At 40.5% G+C, this 18,235-nt stretch overlaps 1 protein-coding gene across 2 annotated transcripts in view; it reads left to right on the forward strand.

Annotated features, from left to right (window-relative positions):
* Positions 1–18,235, forward strand: part of TRAPPC9 (trafficking protein particle complex subunit 9) — a 329,400-nt gene that overhangs the window by 93,087 nt on the left and 218,078 nt on the right. For both annotated transcript variants that reach the window (XM_072410619.1, XM_072410618.1), the window contains exon 17: positions 3,693–3,817. In XM_072410619.1, the coding sequence (XP_072266720.1) occupies positions 3,693–3,817 (125 nt within the window). The remainder of the gene's footprint in view (positions 1–3,692; positions 3,818–18,235) is intronic.

Consider the following 18,235-nt stretch of genomic DNA (forward strand, 5'->3'; position numbering starts at 1 on the left):
AACCCGGGGACTACCTGTATATTTATTTATATACCCAAATCCCAATTTCTGAGTAATATTACTACATTGCTAAAGATTCTTTATGTGTGTGTGTGTCACAAAAAGGAAAGGAAAAGAGCAGAAGGGGTTTTTAGGCAAATTTTTTATTTGTAGGTGCTAAGTCAAATCAAATCACACATCAAACAAGAAATGAATTAACAACAATAGTGGTACATTTACATTCGATATAAGTCTCAGCCCCAGAGCAAACTTTATGAAGCTTACAGGAGACTTGGTTTTATACAAGATACTTGTTACTAGTATGAGTTTTGTTGTAGTTCATATATTCATGAAGAGATGCGGTACTAAACAGTGTTTGTAGAAGGAGTAAGTCTCAGAGCCCGACGCATTTCGCCTTACTGGGCTTCTTTTTGTGATCTATTGAACAACTAATATATACAGAAAGGGTGATTGTATAAAATTGTTTCAAAATGATTTGAACAATGTTAATACAATATTCATACTTATTAAAAATGTATGGTAAGTCTTATAAGTGATTTAGTTGAGAATGTACACTGTATAGTTATATGAAATGCAGAGTATGAGAAGTGTGTGTGGTGGTGATGAGGGGTTCACCATGACAGCTCTGGGTAATACCAACCTGGCATCTACTGAAATTATCGAAATAATTTCCCATTTATAGTGTCAGGTCTGCTGGCACCCCAAATTCCAAGGAGTGAGGGAATAAGGTAAGTTTAAGTTTTAATTGTCGCTGGAAAGGATTTTTCGCTACCCTTTCCAACGACAAAAGACTGCACGATGCATGAACAGGTGCTGTACATATAGCGTCGCTCTGCTCTATGTAGAGGGGAAGGAGAGAACGACGGAGCCGCACCTTGCTGCACCTTCTCACCTTCACTTTCATTATGATTGTTCCTTGTTCACTGTCAGTGGATCCGCCAGGACAGTTATTGGAATGACGGACAACGAGCGATGTACACACGCCAGATTACACTCTCTGTGTATGTAGCCCTAAACTCGGAATAGCTCCAGAATTTTCTTTTTTTTTTTTTTTTTTGTTACCCTTTAGGGACACAACAAACATTGAGAAGCCCTCCACCGGCTCAATAGCAGACTCAACTAATGTTGTTTTATTGGTATTTGCATGATTTCAATAGTTTTATCCTTTTCATCGTAATGAAGGGTGAGACCCCTTTAAACTTGCAGCAAAGTTTCAACTGTTTGTTCCAATCTTCACTAAAACTGTGTAGCAACAATGGTTGTGATCAATGATCACGATCCTTATGGGTGAAAATTGTGTATAGTGGTCGTCCAGAGATCGTCATTGTCTTTTTCTGTGGAGAAGGATACAGCAGGATGCCTCTCGCTCGTCCTTCCCTTCCCCTGCCCAAATAATTAAACAGTGCTGTGGGTACAGATCTTGTTCTTTCTAATATAATTGGAAAAGACCAGGAACAATTGTTTTCCAGTGACTTAACTCTAAGGTGAGAAAATATTTTCTAGGTACAGTTTCAGCCTGCCAAGCTGCATGCTGCAGAAAGGTTGCTGTTTTTGCAGAAGCAGTGGTCTCTGTCTAGCATGCCCCTTGTTGAGTCATAACTATAGATCTCCAATGAGCAAAGCTAGTGCTCCATTCTGATTGGGGATTGCAGACTCTGTTTTGGCAGAGGTTGTGATAGACCCCTACAGAGAGCCCACTGCATCCATACCAAAGCAACAGTCCTTCCTGCATCATGCTCAGACTACAGCTGCTTTCTATGGAATGCAAACTGTAAGACCTAACTTTATTCCTTCCAGGCTTTTTTGAAGCTGGGTGAGAAGAAACTGAAAACAGGCGGTGACCCCAACATTGTGACCCAACTTTTCAGTAACCACCCAAAAACAGCTGGATGTTTACTGAAAAGTGCCAGGCGGTACACCCAGCTAATAGAGGCTGGGGAGAACACTCCCTAATATACCTTTTAATGCATCTGAAATGTATTTATCTGATGTAGGCCAAAAGTTCAGTTAGGTTTAAAAATTATATTTTACCATCTCCTTCGTTTCCTGAAAAGTAGCTCTGATACAAATGCAAATGGACACTTATGTAAATCAGCACATTTTATTTGTGTAGGATTCCGTCTTTGTTTCACGCTGCTTTTTTTTCATTATGATAATTTTTATTGCTCAGCCATTTACCAGCAGTGAATACATAATATGTAATTAAACCGAGGAGATACAATGGCCTATTTTTAGTTCTGCGCATAAGCGAGTGTCCTTGTTCGCACAGACTTAATTTATTTGCAGTGAAAATGAACATACTGCCAGTATGTATGGATGGTGTAATCTGGGTATTTGACGCCCAAGATCACCTTTATAATTTCTGCATGTAACGCATGTTTAACTCTTAATGTAACACATTTGTTGCATTCCGCATTCACTCTTTTCTAATTGACATTCATTACAAATACTGATGGAAGTCAAAATTGGTTGTCCTGCACCACCCATTGTTACAAATGTGTCAAAATTGTGCAAGCGTGCAGCTCCTGTGTATATAAAACAAAAGGGCCACTCTTACATCACCAGTATGGGCAAATCCACTTCCTTTCCTGTGTTGGTGGGGACTGGGACAGGTTTGCTGTAGGTAAAACCCTTTATGTGAACTTTTCTTGGCTTATTGAATGTTCAGTGTTATACTTCGGGTACGAAAATCTTTTACCCCTGCTCTGGGTAGCTTTCCCTCTGCATTGGCTAACTTCTCTTTTTACCAATGGATGATGTGTAAGGGTATAACACTCCCAGGTTGTGGGAAGGCCTTCAGCATCCTCACCTACAGTGCAGGACTGCTGGTCCTGCATTGCTTGGGATAACAAAAGACAATCGAGGCCGATCAGTAACCGGGACTTCACAGGGGAGGTTTACAAGGTAAGGAAATTGGCAGGAGCAAGGAATCAGGATAATCAATGACTGTATTCACCATCCACCTAGGAAAAAAAGCAAATACCTCTTGAAGTGGGCAGGAGAATCAAATGCAAGTAATAATCTATGGAATATCAAACCACAGCTAAATCCGACCCAATTTTTCTAACCTGCAAATTGTTTTACAATATTTGCAGCCTGTGGCATTCTATCCCAGCTCTTTGATGATTAGATGTTGGACTAGCTATGGCTATCCAGAGATCATGTCCGGGTCTTAGAGCCTGGCTCGGGGTCCCTTCTCTCTCTTCCCTATTGTTCCTCCCTGGAGAAAACCCTAGTTTGCATTTATGGTCTTTTCAGGTCAGTCATGTGACAATCATTGTCCTTTTTGCATCATCTTCAGCTGTAGGGGTCCTTAGTGATGCACCACTCTCAACATCAACACATTGTGGGTACAGGGCACCTTGGGGACATCACCACAGAGGATTTTGTCCATGACACCCTACACTCACAGACGGTTCTCGCGGATGGTGGCTTCCATTCAACTCAAATACAGTCACATGACTATGGACTTTGTTCAGCACTTTGTAATATTTTGGCACTATATAAATACTGTATAATAATAATAATAAAGACATATTGTGGCAAAAAGGCATTACTGTAAGGGACAGCTCTTTTTCAATGGTGTTGACATGGAAAACCAATTCCAGTACTGTTCCAGGGTCAAATGTGTTGAAACCCAAAACCTTTTTTGATTAATTGCAGTAAAAACATTTATTTTTCTGATTTCTCAGATGGTATCAGCGTCAGCGGACTACCGGTCTCCAGTCCCTTCCGACATATTGTCAAACCCAGGGTAGAAACCAAACCACTTAACCCACCGGAGAACAACAAGACCAATGATTTCAACCATGTAAAGGTAAGAAGCTGGTTTTATAACATATTCATAATAAATTGGCGATGTAAAGCTGGCAGTTAAGTCACAAAAACATATTTGCTTATGTTTGGTATAAATTCAAGCTGAAGATATAAATGCAGCTATTCGATGATGAGTTGGAATGTCAAAATTTCGTTGGTGTCACTATAACTGACCTGAAAGTCACAAATTGCTAATTGATAAGGGTTCCTTGAGCAATGAACAATATGTTCTTCTCAGGTTAGTTTAAGTGACCCAATGATCTTTTTGGCTATCTGTAAGGATGACGTTCTTCCCAATGGCGAGCAATGTAAGAGGAATTCTTCCCACTGACCACCACACTAATATACTGTGACCTGTGGATATAGTAATTATAGAAGGGGTCCCCCAAGACCTGAAAGTTATTTAAAAGGTGTATTCTCAACAGAGGAATTTGATAAAACTAATGCACCTGTTGCTTTACCTATGTATAGATATATACCCTATGTAGTTTGATCTATTTGTCTATCTGTAAGGGTGACATTCTTTCCAATAGCCAGCAATGTAAGAGAGATTATTCCCACTGACCACCACAGTATTGTACTGTGAGATGTGATATAGTAATTATAGCAGGGGTTCCCTGGGACCTGAAAATTTTTCAAGGATTCCTTCATGTTATAAAGTTTGAGAAACACTGTACTATTGTGACCATAGTGAGACCCATCATTTCTACCCTTTGTTCTACCAGGGCTTTTTACCTGGTTTGCAAAGCTGATTACCTGTTCTGCTAATAGATGGGTTCTGTAGGTGGATATGTAATCATGTTGGAGTGGCTTGAGCTCCTCCTTTCCTCTGTTGGGTGTCCATGTTCCCCCTGCAGGTCTGGGACTGTCCTGTGTCTTTTTTTGAAATGATGGCGTAAATGGGATTTTGTTTACCCAACGTAAAATGCTTTTATCTAGTAAATGTTTTTGGAGTCCAGGACTTCCTTCTATTTTTTAGGATCTATCTTTTACTTTGGCATATTGCCACAGTTGCATAAGCTGATTTTTTTTTCCATTTTATTGCTCCAACTTATTGTGTAACAATCATAGTTAGTGGCTCCCTCGAAGAGTTTGATAATGCCAGGCTAGATACTAGACATTGCAGTTTTCCTAGCTAATAGTATTAGCTGTCCCTAAACCCTTAAAAGGGGCAGATGATTATAGTTGTCTCATAATGCTGACATGTTTTGCTTTATAGGCCAAAAACATCCAATTATCACATATATATAAAAAAATGTATTTTATTTAAATATTATTAAACACATAACATTTAAAACTCTTGAAAAATGTGCAACTAACACAATCACATATTTCTGTCTGGGTTGCCAAATCCTAGGGGCATACCTTCTGAGTTTCACCACGTTTCATGGAATCAATCCGCTTCTTCAGGAAAGAGGCACAGAAATATCTGATTCCTGTGGCACATAGAGCCCCACCTCAATAGGTGAGTACAGGTAATGACAGCAGTGATATGGGTTAACAATCAAGAATTCTTTATATTGTTTCTTGATAGTAGTAACTTGCTAAAACCCATTATTCAGGTTTGCATTCACATATTTTGCTTTTTACTTCAAACGGATTAATTCCTGCAATCAGTTATAATCCATTCTCCATTCAGGTTAAAATTCCTACTGGTGTTCTGGCATATCTGCATCCGGCGTCCCCACGTTTTTTGATATATATGTGATAATTGGATGTAATTGGCCTATAAAGTGCCACTTACTGAGTTGAATCCTCAAAATCCTATTGTTTATTAGATCAGGGATGTGGCCATGTGATAACTAGGTGGATGGTCATTTTTATGTATTTTGTAAATATTACAGGGAGTAACACAAATTAGGCCTGATCATTTTTACAACAGTTAATTATCAATGTCATATATAATATCATTTCAAAATCATGTTTCTACTTATCACATGTATGTATGGATCTGAATGATTCCCAAACAATCATGGCTTAGAGTACTATGATAGCCAATAGATAATTGTAATTGTGTTATTTAACATACACTCTACACACACACTACACAAAATATATATTTATAAGATGTGTTGCCATCATGAAAGATGTTTAAACCTTGCTACTTTTCATCCATCCCCTATCTGTATGAGATTCTTATCCCACTGCAGGTAAAGGAGATGGAAGGGCAATTTGGTTGCATTTTTCATTTCATAAAATTAAACAGTTTTACATCACATTTTTGCAATAGATAATGGTAGTTTACATAACATACAGGGAGGATTCTGCAGCCTTTTGTCTGGAACCGTGCAAAAGGCAAAAGGTGCTCCTGAGGACAGCCGCTCCCCTCTTGGCGCAGAGCTATTTTTAGCTGCCGTTTGTCCCATGTTGTGCTGTTTAAAGATTCATTGCAGGCTGTTAATGGGTCTATTTATAACCGCGCTGCCAACTGTCAGAGCCAGAGCACTGTGATAAATGGTAATTCTGTTCTCAGAGACCGCTGCCATGGCAGCCATTAACCCTTTCTGCCACCGAACCTGCCAGGTTCCTGGCCGCGTTACGCTGGCATGTGAGAAGAGCTCGGCTGCCTGGCACCCAAATACAGAACTGCGTCCTCAGATGCGGGTGAAAATCTTTATGTAGGCGACAAATGAACCTTTGGTTAAAAAAAAAAAAATTCAAGCAATGAAAGCAAATAGTTTCTGAACACTTTCACCGCTACTGCTCAGAAACTTTAGCAAATACTTTTGTGTATTTTTTATTATTTTATTATACTCAATACCCCGACAAGTTTTATTGTAATAAAATAAATATGAAATATTAGGTATGAATATTTAATTTTTAGTACTTTGAGAGCAGCTGTTGTGTAAAACCAAGACCTGAATGAGTCAGAGACCAGCAGATCAATGCGGACGGTAAAAAGGCATTGCTGGACTGTATTAGAATTGTCGTGTATACCCTTTGTCCTTAATGTTTTTAATTAATATGTTTTTCAAAGCTCATCATTCAGCAAATATAACTCCCCGCCCCACAGTTCCTACCCAAACATTCACATGTTAAACAACCCTCCGAGAACCTGTATTTTCACCCAATGTCACCTCTACACCATCATTTTATATATAAAGACCGGTGATCAATCACTGCAGTTTGGGCTCAGTGCCAAATATATATTTGCTGCCCCTCATCATGAGGTTATCACTCCGGTTCTGAAGTTTTCAGGATAAGCCTGGATGTTAGCTTTAAGGAAATGTTGGGGGCTAAGCCCTGACAATTACCATTCTCCTTTCCAATGAGAGTGGAATACAGGTTCACGCCTGTTCAGGGCTAGGTCCCAGGGTCGAATCTTGGCCTAGACACGATCTGCATGGAGTTTGCTGGTTCTCCCCATTTTGTGTGGGAACACTGTTTTCCTCCCACCTTCCAACAACATGCAGCTAGGTTAATTGGCTTCCCCCAGAATTGACCCTAGACTTTATGAAAGACATATGACTATGGTGGGCACATTAGATTGAGAGCCCCTTTGAGGGACAGTTAGTGAAATGACTATGGACTTTGTAAAGCACTGCATAATTTTTTGGGCCCCATATAAATACTAGATAATAATAATATTACCAAAGGAGGACCAGTAAGAGCTGGACTTTATTCTGTTTTAAATATATGAAATTATTGTTCAGGCTTACCTTAGAAACATGTTCAGTGTTCTCCCCAGAAATTTTTTAAAGTTGAGTGGGAAGAAGCTGTAGGCGGGTGACAACTCCTGTATTTTGACCCAACCAAAAACAGCCGGGTGGTTACTGAAAAGTTACTGACTTTGTCTGATTACTCTTTAGCTTGAGCTTTAGGTAGTCAGGGGTAACTTAAAATGTGACATTTACTGCCCTCTTGAACAATTAAAGTCTTGGGGCTGCTGAGAGTGCATAACAGGTCACATAATTCTCTTGTGTCTTTCTACATATCTACAGGGCTCTGTTCTTTGTTCCTGGTATGCACCCACAGGAGGGAGTGGGTCTGGCAGGATATGTCAGACTTCACTTGATGTGTGGCCTGCCGTTGTAAGCATAAGTGTTTGGCTCTGACATAATAAATCTAAGCAAGAGGTCAAATATAAAAATTTCCAGTAAGTGTTCAGTTATAATAGTATATGACTGAACATTCAGGTTCTTGCATATTCCCTTTAGTTAGTGGTTCTCCTTGATGCCAAATCTGACCAGTCTGACCCTGGGCATGCATGCTCTTCCAAGTTTTATCAGTTTCGCCCAGCCTATCAGCCAATCAGAAAATAGAGGCTATTGGATATGGGATCCAAATGACCTGATATTTAGAATAATGTTGGCTGGGGGAAGGAGGAGACAATGGGGTAAGGTCAAGACCTTTTTAATATTGGCAAATTCTGCTTGGGAGCTAGATTTCTGCAACCTGTAGACAGTCCCGGATGGCATAAGCGAAGCTCCGCTGGGTTTTTTATATGATTTCCCTAGGCTCCTGCATGTAGTACCATTTGCTTTAATTCTAATGAGCTGTGGGTGGAACTAGTCATAGCCATTCACTGATAAGGCTATCAAAGTTGTTAATATTAAAGCTGCAGAGTTGAGAATGCTGCAATGATTTCACAGAGGAAGGAAAAGAGTTGTTATCAAATTCCAATTTAATGGTTCCACTAGCAGGTTTTGTAGAAGGAAGGCAACCCAGTATCACAGGTATGGGCAGCCTCATCATATATTTGATTTTATAGCTTGACCATAGTTCTACTATGAGAATTGAGCAGCATATGGTGTCAACAGATACACGTCTTCCAAATAGTTTTCGTGTGTTTATAGAGTATCTGATTTGTTGCCCCTATCCGGACCACTTAACAGTCCATCACCAAGGCCTATACTGGCCACAGAGGCTTTGGTATAGAACTGTCCAATGGTAGTGGTGGTATTGGTGCAGATCCTAGGACTAACCCAAAGAATGCCAATAACTAAAGGCCAGGAGGGGGCCAATAACAGAATGACTGCCCCAATATATTCAAACTAGTATTAAGATTTGGAACATGTTTTTGAACAAGTTTTTGTGTTCTTACTCCCTATATTTAGGCCATACACCTAATAAAGTTGACATGTTCTCTAAAAAGCATTAAAGCTGTGTTATGGGCCAAGACTGGTTTCCAAATATTGTTTATTCCCAGCAATTTAGCCAAGCCAAGCAGCAAAACATAAGGTCAGAGCAGAGCCTTACAAGGATGGATTGCGTATCATTCGGCAGCTGCCGTACTTCACTGTCTCTGTGCCTCTTGACTGCTTGTATATCATCGATGAAACCATGCAGGAGAGGTGATTGAATTATCGCTTTGAGCCGGCAAGAATAATGTTAAAATAAAAGCTCTACTGACTGCAGCTAATGCGTGCGGCAACATGATGTACTGTGGCCATTGCGAGGAGTAGACTGTACACCACGTCTTTAGAATGTAGAGTCATTGTTATTGAGGAAAGATGGAGCTCAACACCGGACTATAATGAACACTTTGTCTGAGAGATACTTTTCTTGATGTCGGTTGCTGCAGATTCACGGCTTACTTTTTTTTCCCCAAGACTGCCGCAGTGCACAATATAGAAAACAATACACACATGTAGCAACATGTCCCCCCCCCCCCCCCACTTCTCTGCAGTGATACTCTATGTGGCCAAGTTTGTAGACATTCAACCATTCCACTTACCTACGCTTTAGAAAGTATGTAAACCCCTTCCAAATATTAAGCCAGGGGTTTCGAGTACAAGGTAATTTTAATGCTCAGCATACAAAGGCATTTTAATCAGTTGTACTCCTCCTGCTTTGTGGTTACAGCTGAGTGATGTTCCTCTATGTTCCAGTTAAAAACTGATTCCCTGTATATGAAGCCACTGTGTTAGAAGAACTTGAGTGTCCTCTACAGAGCCCTGACCTCGAACCCTGCTTGGGTTGTTGGCATCCATTATGTGACCATATCACTCTGCATGAGCAAAGCATGGGCCACTTTGGCAATTTGGCACAGTGCTATTCAAAATGTGGCCAGCGTTGTGGTGGAGGGTGTCCGAAAATTTGTAAAGGTCCATCAAATACCTTCATTGATGTTCATTGACATTGCCTTTAAAATAAATCAGATACTATATTACAACTCACCTTCATGCAAGTGCAGTATTGCACTGCAAAAGTCTAAACCTGTCTTATGGCTTTGTAATATTATCCCTACCATAAAGAAGGCATTGTAGCCCCAGACCAAGATGGAACACATGGCAGGGAATAAGATTTAATGCAATATATTACCTACAAAAACAGATTTGTATATTTTATTTAATTTTTTTCCCACACTCTTTTCTCTGAAGAAGCTGCCAGTAAATATTTCATAAGATGAAACGCCGCCAAATCACCTGAAGGACTAAATTGTCTCCTTTTGGCCCGCACAATGATATCAGTCTTGTCATCGTTGATTTAGTGCTTTGCAAAGTTGTAGGGAATGAGCTTCCAGCGCCTCAACCCTCCCTCACGCCTTAAATATTTCATAGGCCCTTGCATGCTTATATACAACTAGATTAGCTCATTATTCACTTTACGGGACTAAAAAGTAAACAGAGGAGTTAAGCTGTACCCATTGTGCTGAATCTGAGGTTTTTTTATGTTATCGTAGCGCCAGGCCTGTGCAGGCAAAATCAATATCAAAATATCTGTTCGTCTTTAAAGGAGTTGTTTTTTCTTTTTATCTTTATGTTAAGGATTCCCGAAACCTGGAGCCAGGAAAACAGTTCTGTGCCAAAAGTTTTAAAATGTAAAAATAAAGCAGTCCCAAACTTTAGCAAACCAAAACTAAATGATTAAAATTTAATTTTAATATTAGCAAAAACTTCAAATAAAAATGATCTATAGATCCTGCAATATGAGCCTCCAAAGGACGGTTCATGTAAAAAAGAAACAGGGCCCCACCCCTGCTTATTTCTCGTCAGCCTATGAATGACTGCTGGGCTTATTGGCCAATAGAGAAATTCTCAAAGGTTGGTTTGAATATGTCTGCCGTTGACTCTTTAGTGTGAACATGAGTGACAGCACACTGTTCCAGGTTGGTATTCAGGAAAGTCTTAAGTACATCATGGGTTCAGACTTGGTTTCCCATCAGCTGGTGTAGGCTCATAACAAACAGACTACATAGCCCAGGATTTCCGTGTAGGGGAGATAGAAAGGGACTTGTTTTGGAATCGACAACAGTTAAAGAACTAAACCCAGGTTACCACCATCTTTTTTTTTTCTTCTGTCCTTTCTGCAATAATGACCTGCCAGATCGTAGGTTCTTAAAAGTGGTACTGTAGAAGGTATTTTTTGATTGGGGTAGGGAAGAGTTTATGACCCCCATTTGGAAGATTTTCCCTGTAGTTCCTTTGACTTCACGACAAAAAGTTAAAGGCAGTTGTTATTCAGACATTAAGCTTACCGTTCCCTATTCTACTAATTGTATATTTCCATCTGATTCCTTGTTGGTGATATTTTGCCTTTTTTTGTTAGGATAGGAATTGAGAAAAAATCTCCCTGATCGGAATACAGACTCCAATAAAATGTGTGTGCACTGTCCAAAACAAAATAATAACAGTTGGCTGGAGGAAAGGCTTGAAAACAGAACTCCAGACACATTTTCATATAAATATATTTGTGGGTAGCCACAAAGGATATAAATGTGGTTTGTGTTTATCAATTGCCCTTTCAGACCCAGATATTCTCTTGTAAAGGCAGCAGTGACAATATTTTTGGTCTGTACATAGCCTAAGCCGAGAGTAGAGCTGTCGGAGGGGCATTGCAGGACCCCCTACAATGGGCTGTGTGCAGAAAACAATAGGAGGGGGCGTATACAAGACCAGTCACCCTGCACTAGTGGAGAGAGCAGCAGTGATCGGTCCTTATGGCAGAAAGCTCCAGCACTAGGGCAAAGTTTCCAACTGTGTAGTGTTGCCTACATAAAATCTAAAGCCCAGAGCAGGTAGAGTATTGCTTCTAGTATAACTGCCTGGGATATAATCTTCCAGTCTGGCTGGATGGACGGATCTATGCTGTAAATAGATCCAGGCTTTCTGCATTGCATAGTAAAGCCATTAGTTTCCAGAGAGCTGGAGGTGTCCAGGTGACTTGAAGGTGTGCTTAAATCTTAATCCTGGCTAAACATAATTAAAAATATTTTATTAGCTGAAATTGTTCACATAGATTTCTATCTTCAACAGTTTAATTAGCTGTTTGGCTGCCTTTCAAGAAAATAAATATTTGTCAGCCATTTACCACTTAGTTCAGCAGGATTGTTCTTGGGTGATGTAATAAACACATTTGCTGGCACCTTTCTGCCTGAATTATCTATTATGGACAATCTTTATGATATGATGTGCAAACAAACATTCACAGTACCTTCTCCTTATCACCCCATAATAAACCATTTCCTGTCTGACACGTACCATGGACACGTGCGGCTTGGAATGGGTATTGGTTGACCTATGGACCTGTTTTTGAATGTTGAGTTTCTCCTGTATTATTTTTGTAGATTGCCTAAATTTTTAGTGGCTGGCTGAAGGGCTAAGGTTTTCCCAGCAGTTCTGTAATAAATACTTTTAAATACTGTAATGGCATTGTTAAAATTACAGAATAAAAACAGAGGCACAAAGCAGCAGCTATACCAAGATCAAATTATACACCTAACTTTCTGTGCACTGTAATCTTTTGTGTTCTGTGTAATCCTTTCATTGCTTTGTATGTCTCTATGTAAGGAATGAGTTTCTCTCACCTGTGCAAAAGGTTTAGGACCTTTGTTAGGTTTTCAATGTTGCCTGGATATATTTTCCTTTATTACAACACAGGAACACCAGTACAGCAAGTGATCTCCCCATGAATAAAACGCCAGTGGAGGATCTCACCCTTCCCAGCTTTCCCCAAACCGTCAGTATGTACATCTAGTTTGTTGTCAGTCACCGTTTATTGCCATTGTGTTTCCCCTCCTGGACTGAAATCATGAGAAGTAAAAAAGTTGAGCAACATATCAATTTGAAAGTTTTAGTAAAATTTCACATCAGAGCAAACAGAGTTCCGCAAGGAAATGTGCGCAGACATTCAGCAGCTTGAGTTGGAGCCGAGCCTTTTTTCATAAAGTCATCACTTGGTGCCGAAACCCGGATCTTCCAGTATGATCCCGAAACAAAACCACAGTGACTGGAAACACCTTCATCACCAAAAATCAAAAAAGTCCAAATTCACAGCCATGCTCATCATGTTTTGTGGCAGGAAGGGGGTATTTTGGCAGAATGGGTTCCAGAAGGCACAACAGTGGCCCAACATTATTATAATGACTTTCTGACAAAGCTTAGAGAAAGAGTCAGGAAAAGAGGGCAGAAATGTGGGAAAATGGTTTAATTCTTCATCAGGACAATGCTCCTTCTCACATAGCACTTTCTGTGACCGCCAAACACATTACTACGCTGGAACATCCTCCATATTGTAAGGCCTCGGGAGACACCGCCACTAGGGGGAACTACAGCTTGCACATAGAGGATGTAAGCCCTGAGACAGGTCAAGGCACAAAGTCTAAGCCAGGGGTGCCCAAATGCCTTACCCCTCGCTGCTGTTTCCTAGCAGCCGGGCTGCTACGTCTATAGTGATGCTGGGGATGTGTTTCCGTGTTAGAAGGCTCCGTGTAACAGTGGGGAGTGGTAGGGAGGCAGAGAGGGCAGTCTGAGGTGAAATGCTGAGCGGTTTCTTGTGAAGCACGTTATTCTCATATGACAGGTGAGCTGTAGCTTTCCTGTCACTATAGTCTTGTAGTGCAATGTCTGTGCGATGTTCTGCCATTCAATGTCTCATTAGCTCCAGTCACTTCTGTGTCATACTTGGTATGTATATATATATATATATATATATATATATATATATATATATATATGACTTGGTCATTTAAAAAGAAGCTTGCAAGCCAAAAAAGTGTGGGCACCTCTGGTCTAAGCAGTTACAAGGTCTTCTCCAGAGCCTCTAGTGGTAAGGATGTTGCACTGCTGGTTACTGCCAGGTTGTGGTCCTTGGTCACATGGGGCATGATAGGATGAAACACGGTACCAAATCATTAGGCAGAAGCATCAGGAAAAGCACTGAATTACCAACAGGTGTAGAGGAACTGCTCAGCGGATCTATGGCCTCGGCACGGATGGAAACACGTTGCACAAGTGCTGAGTGCTGTGTCTAAGCTAGCTAAATAGCCAGGGGCGATTAAAAGGCTTTTTCCTGATTGGCCGGCGGGAGGGGCGATACTGATTAAATCTGGAAGAGCAGGTGCGTCCAGGTTCAGAACTGTCCACATGCGCAGGAGAGAGGCGTCTGTTCTTTAGCGAGCAAGAGTTAGGTGTAAAACATATTCACCAGGTTTGGCACCTTGTTACTTTTTCCTAAATTGAAATCAGTGATTTAAGGAACACGCTTTGAGTCAATGGATGCAGTAAAGAAAAAACATCAGCTGCCAGAAACTGATCTGCTTCACGCCTTCCACCAGTGGGAAACAAGATGGATTAAGTGCTCAATTGTGAGATGAGAGAATATTAAAGGGAAAGCATTTTATTTTCATTTTTGGATCTGCTGTATAACCTTTCCTTGCCGCCAGTCCCTTTATTGCCATATATACAGCAGATGCCTATTGTTTACCCTCTCTGTTTACTTGTTTTGTCTACCATGTTCTAAAATTAGTCCGGTCCTTCATTAATCTTCCAGTTGGAAGGCGACCGTGAAAGGGCAGGTGGAATATATTGTTTCCCAGGGAGAAATATTACAAAATGTCATGAATTTAAGAATGTTTCAAATGTTCTTTGACTAGTATACATATTTCATAAGTCAGCCGTCGCCCTGGGACACACCTCGCTCCTCTCTCGTCTCACCGCCAGATCAAAGTCGTTGTAATAAAAGTTTAGTTTGCTGTTCATCCATTAATGATCCCGCCAGGACACCTCCATCCTGGGATGAGCGAATGTCTCTGAATGATTTATTAATGAACAGTAAATGTTAGCGCGTGGACAGTTCAACTGTGCAGTCACCAGGGTGCAAAGATATAGCTGCGTAAGAAGGTACAATTCTGTTTTTTTATAGTACACCATATAATGCATTTATTGTATTATAGGGTGCAAAGAACGTATTATATACTATATACACTGGACCTGATTTATAACGCTTTCCAAGACTGGGGAGCATAGACTTTCATGGGAGAACCTGTGTGATTCAGCAAACCTGGAATGGATCTGGTCCAGGATTGAAAGCATTTGCCAGCTAATAGCAAATCATCTTTAGGAAATCCATTCCATATTTGCTGGATCATCCAGGTTCTCCCATGGTAGTCTATCCTCGCCTGTCTTGAAGAACGTTAATAAATCAGGCCCAATGTATTATATGGTGCATATAATCTATTATAAAAGGAACTTTTGAATTCCTCCAGAATGGGTGATACCTTAATAACTTGCTCAATCAGCAGGGTGGGATCAACCACTCTCTCTTCCATATGCAGACTAAACAGAGCCATTACTGATATGCAAGTTTTTGACTTTTTATAAAAAGTCAGCAGCTGCAGCTTCATTTGCATATGAGACCCCTCCTATTGGCTACTGATGCAGAGAGCTGTTATGTCTGATGGTTACAGCGGGTGCCGAGGCATCTTATTATTATCTTATTATCAGGCATATTATGTCAGCCAATCATAGTAATTTTAAAATAAATAAAAAATGAAACACAATGCTAAAATTCAGCATTACACTGTTGTTTCAAAGAAAATCCTGCTCATGTTGTCTGCGATTCCTTTATTCCTAGAACTGCATCTTCTCCATTGAGTGATGTGATTGGAGGAGGGTATGTCACATTACCTGCTCTCATCCAATCACAAAACTTCCTGCCCAATGGGCCTGATATATTAAAGCTCCCTAAAGCTGGAGAAGATACACTTTCATCAGTGAATCCTGGAATACATCCAGGATTTAAAACATTTGACTTGGAATAAATCCATTCCAGGTTTGTTGGATCACCCAGCTTCACTGATTAAAGTGTATCAACTCCTGTTTTGGAGAGCTTTAATAAATAAGCTCAATGGAGGAGAGAATGTTGGATTTCACCTCATACCTGCTCTTCATATTAAACATGGCTGTGAATCTTATAACCTGATTGGTTTTCTGTCTCCATTAATGCATCCTATTTTTTTTTATATAAACAGGCAAGTGCCTTCATTTGACCTATTAGCCTCTGTGCACGGTGGCCCAGAGGTAAGTGCTCTGGACCTTGCAGCGCTGGGTCCCAGGTTCGATACTTGTCCAGGACTCTATCTGCATGGAGTTTGCAGGTTCTCCTCGTGTTTGCATGGGTTTCCTCGGGGTGCTCCGGTTTCCTCCCACATTCCAAAAACATGCAGTTAGGTTAATTGGCTTCCCCCCAAATTGGGCTTAGACAAATGACTATAAAATGACTATTATTAAAGACATATGACTATAATAGGGACATCTAGTGACATGACTATGGATGGCACTATATAAATACTGTGTAATAATAATAATAATAATAATGCCATTGCTGCACAGCTCCTGATAATTGAGGGAGGGAGAAGCAGCGCAATGAGCCACTGCAGTGCTAACATGAGTAAATCTCAGAACTAGATTATCAGAATTGTAAATGCTTTAGCAGGTAAAACAGTTCTCCTCTATGAATATTCATCTGTTTGCCTGGAGTTCAGCTTGAACTGTGATTGCCAAATACCCAGAATTCTATTTTGTTTATTCATTCCTTTTTTTGGGCCGTCACCTCTCTAACTGAACCTGAGAACAGATGGGATGTATCAGTGTCACCCCGGAAGCGGCATTATTTTGTTTAATAATACAACAAAAATAAAATTTTACTGGCAAACGTAACCAACGCATCGTTAGCGGCGTGCGGAACCTGTTGATCACAGCTTTAATTACTATTTCTCCGGGACGTCGTGCGGCACGTTGTGTACATTGTAGTTAATTATCCTCCGAAGCCGCCCCTTATTTTATTAAGGCATTTTCATTAACTTTCTTCATGGGAGCCGCGATAGCCGACGCCGTTTACCGCGCGGAATCCGCAGAGCAAAATTTTGTTTTTTTCTTTATGACGTCCTGTTCAATTATTCATCTCCTGGCTCAGTGCAGCTAATATAAAATGATATAAAATGCTCGGCATCCTGGTGTGAGGCGCAGCCGCGTGATTACTGTGAAATTTAATCCGCCGCTAAATTCTCCCGTGCTTTCACCATCCACAGACGTAGTTTGTCATAACTGTATGGTTTTGGGTATTTGTCAGCAATTAGAATCCGTCAGGTATTTTAGCGGAGATATTTATTTCCAGTGGTCACTGTAATGTTTCAATCAAAATAGTTTATTTGAAGGCAAATGCAAGCAGATATGAAAGACACGTATCCATTAAGACATTATTCAATGGGATAATTTATTAAATTGATTTATTAAAGAATGGATCTGGTCCAGGATAGAAAACTTTTGCCAATTATTAGCAAATGATTTTTAAGAAATCCAAAAAAGGTGTAATTCTGTTTTTTAAGCCTTATCTTTTATTGTGCATAGTATTATGCATATATTGTAATATAGGGTGCATGGAACATATGAGGGGGTGCTCAGAAGTTCCTGGCTTTGCCCCCTTCCAGATGAAATAAAAAAAATGAGTGTGGGGACATATGACTAAAATCTTAAGCTGCGTACACACCTGCAATTTTTCTCGTTGGAAAGGATCTTTCACTATCCTTTCCAACGAGAAAAGACTGCACGATGCATGAACGATGCTGTACATACAGCACCGTTCATGCTCTATGGAGAGGGGAGGGGGAGAGCGACGGAGCGGCACCCTGCTGCGCGCTCTCCCCTTCCCTTTCATTAGGATCGGTCGTCGTCCATCGTCCATGGATCCGCCAGGACGGTCGTTGGACGATGGACGACGACCGACTGTACACACGGCAGATTTTCGCCCGATAATTGGCCGATACCGATTATCGGGCGAGAAAAATTTGCCGTGTGTACGCAGCTTAAGTATGTAAGTGTGCAAATATCAGGTCTTTGCGATTCTTAAAACTGTTTTTTCTTTTAGTGAGAAGCTGTGATGGCAGAGGCACAAGCAAGTTTCAAGTCGTTGGAGTTACGGAGTTACGGGCCGTCATGAAGTTTTTGTTTCTCCAGGGAAAGGAAGAACACTTCTCCCCCAGTGTTTGTGACATCTCAGTGTGAATGTCCTTTGCTGACTTTCCCTGGAGAAACAAAAACTTCATGACGGCCCATAACTCCAACGACTTGAAACTTGCTTGTGCCTCTGCCATCACAGCTTCTCACTAAAAGAAAAAACAGTTTTAAGAATCGCAAAGACCTGATATTTGCACAGATACATACTAAGATTTTAGGCTGTCATAAGTCCCCACACTCAT

The sequence above is a fragment of the Pyxicephalus adspersus genome, chromosome 5 (assembly GCF_032062135.1).
Source record: "Pyxicephalus adspersus chromosome 5, UCB_Pads_2.0, whole genome shotgun sequence".
In the NCBI taxonomy this organism is placed as follows: Eukaryota; Metazoa; Chordata; class Amphibia; order Anura; family Pyxicephalidae; genus Pyxicephalus; species Pyxicephalus adspersus.